At 40.4% G+C, this 10031-nt stretch overlaps 1 protein-coding gene across 1 annotated transcript; it reads left to right on the top strand.

The window, feature by feature from the left end:
- Positions 1-8617: 8617 nt before the first annotated feature.
- LOC148207276 (uncharacterized) lies at positions 8618-9706 on the top strand. Its single transcript, XM_088118440.1, has 2 exons — positions 8618-8704; positions 8816-9706. The coding sequence occupies exons 1-2, from the start codon at positions 8618-8620 to the stop codon at positions 9704-9706; spliced, it is 978 nt and encodes a 325-aa protein (XP_087974566.1).
- The last annotated feature ends 325 nt before the right edge of the window (positions 9707-10031 follow it).

Here is a 10031-nt window from a genome sequence, read left to right as displayed (position 1 = left end):
CAAAGGGTTATAAATGTCCCTATGTAGGCCCACCAAAGACTTTCAAATTCATTCATTTTTTATCCAAAACTTAGGAGTTAAGCCTTAACCCTTAGAATCAAATGTCATGCATATTCATGTTTCTCTCTTAGGATGAGTTAGAGTCTAGCATTGCATTTACATGCACTAATAATTGCATATGTATCATATCATTAGGGCACCTTGTAGCATATTTAAGGAAAATCAAACTAAAAAAAAAACTCTATGTCTTTCTCATGCACCATGCCACATGTCGTCATCACAAATTAAAAGAATATATCTCGCATTTATCATTTTACATGTCCATCATTCTCATGCATCACTAAAAAAAACTCTATATTATCTTATGCATGCATCATTTCACATGTTCATAATCATTTAAAAAATTTTCCCCTAATTTATATCAAACATTTGCATAACATCGTCTCATGCATATCAATTTCTATCTTAAAAAAAAAACAAAATTTGTGCATTCTCCATTACTACATCATAATTAACACGAACTCTTAGAAAAAACAGCTCAACAACTACATATTTACTATTCTTTATATACAAGGTACATAAACCAGCATAACATGGAAGAATTTAACACTAAGCTAAAGAAAGAGACGAAATCCACGAACAGGTCATGAAAGAATTGAATGCTAAGCTAAATAAAATAAGAGACGAGATTCAAGAATAGGTCATGAAGGTACAGAATGTAGAGCTAAAGAAGATGAGACAAGACATCGATAAGATTCAAAGGCAAGTCACGGAAATTTACAATGTCTTAAAGAATAATGTTGGGGACATTTCTCAACCTAACAATTTAGTCAAATCTCATAACAATTCATCACCTAGGGTGGACCCACCTCTTTGTCAATCAACAGAGGGCTTCCCCCAGCATAATTCGTCACATGAAACTCAGCTTTCCAAGAAAGGCCAACAAGTTCCTACGAACTATCAGGTTGAATTCACATTCTGAGATGAACAAACATCAAAGACAAATTACTCAGATAATTCAAAAGGTAAAGAAAAAGAAAATGTTACCGATGGAAATGCTGAAGAAACTGCAGGGAAAGAATATCCTCACATATGGGGAGAAGCAACGGAACAACTGCCAGTGCCTTTATTTAATAAAGAGTCACATCCTGAAACGAATGGAAGCTCTTTTAAAAGGAAAAATAAAGTCCAGGCAGCAAACTCAAAGCGCAAATGGATGCACCAACATGGATCTACGATATACAATAATCCGTCTACAGTACCTATAAACTCATAGTAGTCGGAGGCAACTAAAGCAAGAGATCTTTCATCCGATCCTAATATCTTATATCGAGCTGTTATCCCAATTATTTCAAGGTAATTTATTAGCTTCCGTACCCGTAGAGCGATTACAACCACGTTATCCAAAGTGGTACGGCCCGCATGTTTGTTGTGATTACCATGCAACAGCTGTAGGTCATTCAACTGAGAACTGTACTTCACTGAAGCATAAAGTGCAAGTTTTAATGAGGGCAGGGTGGCTTAGTTTTCAAAGGAAGATGGTCCACACATGAAGCACTAGAATCATGAGTGTACAAGGTTGTGAAAGTCAATGTTGACCTATTGCTTTGCACTATCAATAAAGTCTATTTCTTATTTGAAGTCATCTTTGAGATTGCTTGTTAATGTTAAAACGACAATGAAGCTTTAGTCATCTATGATTTAGCTAAGTACTTGTCAAAAATAATTTTAGTATGTGGAAATTGAGCTATTTTTCTAAAAAGAAAAAGTCAAAGGTCATACATTCATTCATTCATTCATACATCACTGCATATCATTTGTTAAAAGAAAAAAAAAACAAAAAATGTTTTCTTTCAAAAGACTCTCCATAAAATAAAATTGCATGTTTTGATATGGTCTACTCTTATCATTCTTGTTAGTTGATAATTTAGCAAGAATCAAACAATTATAGTAAGTCACTTAGAGGAAACAAGAAATAATAAATAAAAATAAATAAAAATAAAAATAAAAGTGAAAAAAGAAATGAAAAATGAAAAAAATGAATGCCTTCAAAGTTCTCAACGAGATATAATATTTTTCAAAACTCAACCATTTTACCAAGCTTTGTTCTCGGGCTAAACCCTAACTCAAAGCAACTTTATGTTGGCCTCTTTATTTCTTCTCATGTGCAAACCAGTAAACCACTAAATTTCCATGCTAGGGCAAGAATACATTTTTGAGGTGAGAATCCAAAATTACTCACTCCCTATAAAACCTTGAGCCTAGCCTGCTTTGAGCCTAATCTACTTTGAGCCTAGCCTACCAATATATGGTAAATATGGTCAACATTGAGAGTTGACCATTTACTACAAAAAAAAAATCCCTTGCTGAGTCCGTCACATACAATTTTTGTGATGAATATCCATATTTATTTGCTCACTATAAAAAGCCTTTTGCTAAGCCTACCACATCTAATTATGTGGTAAACATTCAAAATTATCCGCCTAATTTTACCAAGAGAATTTTGAAGGTAACGGAATAATATTGGGCTCTTATGATTTACTGCTTCATGAATTGGTATTTGTAGTAGCACAAAAATCTCCCTATTTTGACTGCCTTTTATTCATATCTAAATTTTTCTTCCCAACTCTCTTCCGTCTTGTTCTTCAAGATTAATCTTTTGTCTGCTCCTTTCTTTTGAGTAAAAAGTGATTCCAAGATCGAGGATAATGATTTTGAGAATTGGAAAGTTAGCGACCTGACAAATAGTCTTAAGATCTCGATCTTCTTTAATGAGCTTCGTTTGAGAACAGTTTCATCATGTTATTGGAGCAACAGAAAAGAAATAATTTGGAACAGCAGTCAGAGTTGTAAAAGGCGAGTACGCCTGATCAAATTTTATTTTTTAATATGAGATTGCACCCTACTTTGTTTATAGAAAAGATTATGTCCAGCAAAAAGAAAAAAGGAAAACGAGGAAAAAAAAAGAAAAGATAAAAGAAAGATAAAAAGGCCATGACAATCATTTAGTTCCATGACTGGGGCAATCAATATAGATCAACAACTGCAGTTTCAAAGACTTCAAGGTTCTGTTTACAAATTTTCAAACTGGGGCAAAGTTGAGAAATGTTTCGTTGGGGCAAAATGGTAATTGCATTGTACAAAGCTTTGAGACAAAGGTCATCTTCAGATTGAGATTTGTTACATTGCACAAAATCTTTCAATTTTTGAGAAGTCTTCAACATTCACAAAGTGTACTCTACAATCCATAAAGAGCTACACTTTGAGAAATGAGAGGTCTTTTGCATTCAAAAGTGAACTGCATCAACTGCACTTCGAAGCTAAGGCTAAAAAGACTGGCTTTACATTCAAAGTGGACCACAATAACGTTTCCATGGAGGATAACATGTGGTTAGAAAGATCATTTCATCAAAGGTCTCTAGCTAAGCTCAAAGAATGAGTGAGGTAAATGAGATGAACTATTGGGAGTTACGCAACCAATTCTCAAGGTTATTTATCCAAATAAATTGGATCACTTTTACTCTTCTATCATAATCTCTAACCCAAAGCTTCAATAAAAAAAAATCAATATCTTATTGTTCAAGAGATTTGATAAAATATCTTTGAACTCTTGGTTTCTTTTTCTTTAAAAAGGAAGCTCGCTGACTTTTCCCATCATGAGGCTTGATGGAAAATCATGGTTTCCATCCTCATTTGTTCATAAAGTCAAATTCATGTTCTCCTATCTAATCTTCTTGTCAATTACAAGGATAAGGTTATGAAGTAGTTTAATCAAGCAAGATGTACAATGCTATGGATTACTTTTTAATAGTTCTCTAAACTAGCACATGAGATACATATACAAAATAATCTCCACCAAACCTGATATGGTTGAGAAATTACCCTTATGTGTATATATTTTATCACGTGAAGGCATTCATTAAAAAAAGGGGGGGGGGGGGGAGGGGACAAAAGCAAAAGAAAATGAAAAAGAAAAAAGAGTTGAAGGTTTACTCCAATGTCGACATTAACTATTCTCGTTTGATTCTTTGCTAATATTTGCTAATAAGAGGGATGAGACACAAAAGTAATATATTTGCAAAATATGGAAAAACTTCTTGTTCTCTCAACCATATTTTTACAAATCATGCATTCACATCACTTGCATATATATTCTTCAAAAAAATAAATAGTTTTCATATCATGGTTAAATTATGAAACTTAAATATCATGCATTGTGCATTCATAGTCACATTCTATTGCTTGAGCCAAAACAAAAATGACTATCATGCATACATGTTGCAGCCTTCTAGTTTTTAGAATGCATTCATTATTGCATCATGCGTTGAAGGTCAAATTCATTGGTTAAGCTAAATTGAGATCATATGTTGTCACACATTGTCAATGAGTTATCATTCTTCAAGTAAAAAACACAAGCAAAATAATAAATGAGCATCATTTGTCATTCATGACATTGAGGCAATGTACATTTGTAGATGCACCCATCCTTCATAAGATAGTTGCGCCAAAAGTCACGCAGCAGTTTCCCATGGAGCCTCCTGCGAATCTCTTTAGCTTTTCTTCGACCTATAGAGTTAAAGCTAATTCATAGGCCATACTCAATTGTCAGTGACAAGGTACCCGATCTTCATTAGCTCTTTTGGGGACGCATTTTAATATGAGCATAGCTTTCCACCGCCTTCATTCCTATCACATCCTTTATGATCTCTGGCTCAGCTGCAGCCATTTCTAGGACCGACCAGCGCATCACCTGCATAGGTACATATGTAGTATAGTCTCGGTTGCCAGGATGAGTTAGTTTGGTCTGACCTCTCGCTCGGATGTCAGACTCCCGCTGCGATAAGTACTGCATACTGCCATTGGAGGTTTGGATTTGCATGAACACATGGTTTTTGTTAGTCTTATCATCATGCGTCAAGTGTATATCTCATGCACTTAGCAAGCTTATAAGAATCTATAAACCCTACACTTAGGTGGCATATCCTTATTAGAAGAGAAAAGTTTTATCACCTCAGTATTTCGACTGTCAACCGAGTCGACTCCGTTATGGCTAAGCCTACCAAGATTTTCTTTGGTCCCGTTTTCATTCTTTGTTTGAGTCGACCTAGACCTATCTTGCTCCGCCACAGATTTCGACCTATATATATAGAAATCATTTGCCTCTATCCCAGGTACACGAACATTGTATTTTCTCTCGAATACAAATTGGATTCTTCCTGACTTGGGCGTCGGAGTGTTTTTTCTTGAAGATCTCCTGCTCAGATAAATTCAGCTCATCTTCAAGGTCATCATTTTGTTTCAGCCGAGCTCGTAGGCTTGGTAATTTTTTGTGATCAAATATTTATCTTCGGTTAAATCGAACCCGACCCAAGTCCATGTCGAAGCATGTTGTTAAAGCCATGTCTATTGCATTTTCTCTTTCGGTTAAATCGAAACCGATCGAAGTCGAGCTCGAAGCCTTTGTTAAAGTCAGGTCCGTTGCATTATATCATTTGGTTAAATAGAACCCGATCCAAGTCGAGGTCGAAGCCTGTTGTTTAAGTCAGGTCTGTTGCATTTTATCATTCAGTTAAATCGAACTCGATCTAAGTCGAGGTCGAAGCCTGTTGTTAAAGCCAGATTCGTTACATTTTATCTGTAACGCCCCGTGTTACTCAAGTTAGTTTATCTCGAATCCCCGGGCCTCTTTTCTTAGAAATTTCGTTTTATTTAATTTCATTGTTCATTTCATTTTATTTCGAGCTATTGTGGTAATTGTTATGAGTGTTGAAGTGTACTTACGTATCCAATTATTGTGTAACGAGGAAATTATTTTCTCTATAATTGTTCTGGTCCGTTGGGCCCAAATTAAGTATCTAAGTAAGTAGGTCTTTCTTGTTTTAAAACAAGGGGGAAAGAGAAAAGGGCCTAGCCCAAGTGGGTCCCTTCTTGTTAAAACAAAAGGAAGGTAAGAGAAAACCCTAGCCCCCAACAACCCTTCCCCTTTCGTGAACCTCTTCTTCCCCTCCCCATTTTAGTTTTCATCTTCTTTCTTCTACCGGCGCCTCAACCCTCCCCGAAACACTCGACGGACGGCGACCACCGGCAATTTGACAGCAGCGACAGCAGGCGATGGCACGGCAGGTGGCGCGGCAGGCAACGGCGGCGGCGACTCCGGGCAGCGGCGGTGTGCGGCGTCGGGCAGCAACGGGCAAGTGCGCGTGGGTGACGGCAGCAGCAGTTCGCGGGCAACGGGCAGCAGCGGTGCGCGGGAGTCGGCAGCAGCATTGCGCGGGTGTCGGGTAGTGGCGGAGGTGCACGACGCGTCGGACAACAGCAGTGGTGCGCGAGTTCCGATAGCAGCGGGTCGTGGCGCGGGTTCTTGCTGCACACAGCGTCGTGGGCATCGTTTTGGTGAATTTTTACTGCTAAAATAGTCCGGACAGTAGCAGTTTCCGATCCCGGCACCTACCCATAACCATTAGAGGCTCGATTTACGCAACCCACAACCATTCGAGTTAGGCCTAAGCTACCTGCACCTAGACGAAGTCGATTTTTGCAGTAATGGACATTGCAATATCTCTTAGAATGAATTTAGACGGCTGGAAATTTTGTATTAATTATTTCGTTGTCTATTGTTGTTTAGGTGGTGGGTTGACGCAAGATATAGGAGCATAGCAGTGTCTAAGTAGCACCAGGGGGCGAGTCGTGCGTTATTTTGTATTAACTGAAATGGTTTTGGTGCTGATTTTTAATTAGTTGAATGGTTTTGGTGCTGATTTTTAATTTAGAATAATTTATTTCGTGCATTAGAAAATTGTTAGCCGTGGTTTGTGAACTCTCAGTGATTATTGTTGTGTTACGTGTTGTTGTTTCATTGCTAGACATTATGATTTTTTTTGTAGTTGAAACTCTCAGTGACGAAATGCGTGTGTTGATAGCCTGTTATATAGTTTTATATTATTTTGTTGGAAGCTGCTGAGTTAGTGTATTGTTGGTACGAAGAAAAGCATGCTGGTAAAATTGAGCTGTGAATTGAAATGTGGAAGACTTATTTATAGGTTGTCTTTGGAAGATTAGTGGGAATTGTCACGAGCGATGGGACGGGTTAGTGGTTCGTTAACCTGTGGGGTGTCTAAATTGAAAATGCATACTAGTCGCATGGTTATTCAAAGCTTTGAGTGGGTGCCTTGGGAATAAATGGCAAGACCGAACATCAGGTTTCTATGGAGAAGTATTGGGGTCTTGGGAATAAATGTCAAGAACCAATACGCCGGGTAGTCATCGGTGCCTTGGGAATAAATGTCAAGGACTGGTGCATAGTTCTAGACCTTGGGAATAAATGGCAAGGTCGAACTTCAAGTTTCTGTAGAGAAGTGTTGGGGCCTTAGGAATAAATGTCAAGGGCCAAAACGATTAGAGGAGTTAAGTACGCAGGACTAACGTGAAGGGGTGCTTAAGATGTAACAGTTCTAGACCTTGGGAATAAATGGCAGGGTCGAACACCAAGCGTTGTAGAGGGAGGTCGGTATCTTGGGAATAAATGTCAATAGCCGTTACGCCTCGAAAAGTTAGACTTGGAGTACTAACATGGAGTGGGAGTGAGTGTTAGTTCAAGTATGGACAAGTGCTAGTGGGTAGTGTGGTTGGGGTCCCGGAAGTCTAGGTGTTGGGTAGCTTGTATGGAATTGTTAATCTATTATTATTATCCCGTGCTGCCAATCTGTTGTTCTGCTATTGTTCTTTTGATGTGGTTGTGATTACGAGCGTGTTGCGGTTTTTAGTTAGGGTGGGCTACTTACGGAGTATTTATATACTCACCCCCCCCCTCTACCTTTTTGTTTCAAGTGTGAACCGGGCTGACCGTGGTGATGACGTGGAGGAGGTCTGACTGAGGCGGGATCACTAGCTGTGTCGGTTAGGCTAGGGAATGATGTCTTGCAATGCAGACGTTAAAATCTTACTGCTATGAAATAAAAAGGGGAATTAGACATTGGGTTAACTCCAAGGACACTTTCTTTTATTGCTTTATGGGTATTTTGTTTTTGCTATTCGAACTACTGATGTATTTGGGATTACGAGACAAAATGATTATATTCTTGATTTGATTCCTGACCACTGAGGCGGGTATTATCTCCTGAATATTCTATTATTGTGTACCTCCATTTTGTATGATGCATTAGGAGAACATTACATTTTCGTTACTTTAGATGGGAGGGTTCAGTAAGCATTATAGGGTCGTTACCTCGTTAAACGTGTCAGAAATCTGGGTCTTTACAGTTGGTATCAGAGCCGAAATGTTCCTGTAGACTGACCTAGTAACTAGGGTACTTAGGAGTAGTGATCCCTATCGGCCTCCGTGTCATCACCATGTACGCCTCATGCTTGCTCTTGTGAACTTATACTTTCCCCATGAATTGCCTCTGCGTTTAATTCTTTTCTCGTCAGTTAAAGTTGCAGCTCAGTTTCATTAGGCCTAGTGCGGTCACTGAGTATATTAGCTAGAATGTAGCTGACCTTGCTCTTATGTGGGAGTTTCGACTGCCATTCTACTATTGGTCTTTCTGTTTGGTAACGTACTAACGTCGTACTTGATTGTTGTGCTCTTTCATCCAGAGAATGCCACCCCCGTCGTAGTATGAGGCTGCGTGCAGGCGTCGACCCAGCTCCCGGAGGTGAAAATGTGGCGGACCCACTACCCCCTCCTGCTGGTGTTCAGGCAGAGGTAGTTCCTCCAATTCCTCCAACAGCAGATTAGGAGTGGGTCAATCGCCTAGTTCCCCCGACAGTTCCCCAGGGAAACCCACAGTTGGCGTTGCTTGTGGAGGCGTTGCAGGCACTGGTCAATAACACAGCAGGGGTTGGCGGTGCACAAACTCAACCGCCTCGACACTTTCATACTCCCCAGAGCGAAGCTCAATTCATCAAGGATTTCAAGCGTTACGGACCCCCTACCTTTGACGGGGGAAGCGAGAAAGCGACAGCAGCAGAAGAGTGGGTCAGGGAGTTGGAAGCCCTTTACGTGTACCTGGGTAATGAGGACCAATTGAAGGTTAAGGGTGCGGTCTTTATGTTGAGGGGCGAGGCTCTGAATTGGTGGGACTCAGTAGCAGCGGCTGAAGATCATGCTAACGTACCAGTTACGTGGGCAAGGTTCAAGGACATGTTGTACGACTACTATTACCCGGAGACCGTGAAAGATATGAAAGAGGCAGAATTCCTCCATCTCAGCCAAGGAACCTTAATGGTAGCACAGTATGAAAGGAAGTTTACGGAGCTCTCTCGTTTTGCTCGGGAATTAATTCTCACTGAAGCAATGAAGATCAAGAGGTTTGTTAAGGGCTTACGCAAGGGAATAAGGGGACCAGTAGACCTTCAGCGACCCGCTACCTACGCTGAAGCAGTTAGGGGCGCCTTAATCATGGATAAGGATGTCTCCAACAGGGTCCAACCTCTGGTGGAAGTCGGATCATCTTCGGGTGTGAAAAGGAAGGTCGCTCTGGCATACGCCGACCAGCCATTTAGAGCACCCCAGCGCCCGGCTCAGCAGCAGGGCCTGCCACCAGTGTGCCCCTCCTGCCAGAAAAGACATGCGGGGCAGTGTTGGACGGGAACTAGGCGTTGCTTCAGGTGCGGAAGGGAAGGGCATTTTGCAAGGGAATGTTCTATGACGGCCGCGAATACTCAGAGGCTAGGGCAGAGGGCTCCCCCAACAGTTTCGACGTAGGGAGGTAATTAGAGGGCTCGTGTCTTTGCACTTACTCGCAAGGAAGCGGCGGATGCCGAAACCGTTGTCACAAGTACTCCTTTCTCGCTTGGGGTTTTCTTTTTGTTTTATTTGGGGTGTTTGTGTGCGGGATTTATGTCTTTACCTTTGCATTATCTACCGGTACGGTCTTAGTCCATAATGTGCCTGCTTATGTATTATTTGACTCGGGATCGAGTCACACCTTCATTTCTACTGCGTTTGTTCGTCGGGCAACCCTCGAACTAGAGCCTTTAAGGTTTCTGTTGTCAGTTTCTACACCTTCAGGGTCGGTTTTGATTGCTAG

Source organism: Momordica charantia, unplaced genomic scaffold (assembly GCF_013281855.1).
Source record: "Momordica charantia cultivar OHB3-1 unplaced genomic scaffold, Mcharantia_2.0 BLBB01000156.1, whole genome shotgun sequence".
NCBI lineage: Eukaryota > Viridiplantae > Streptophyta > Magnoliopsida > Cucurbitales > Cucurbitaceae > Momordica > Momordica charantia.
Note: the sequence above shows the minus strand (reverse complement) of the source record. Positions and strands in the feature narration are given on the sequence as shown.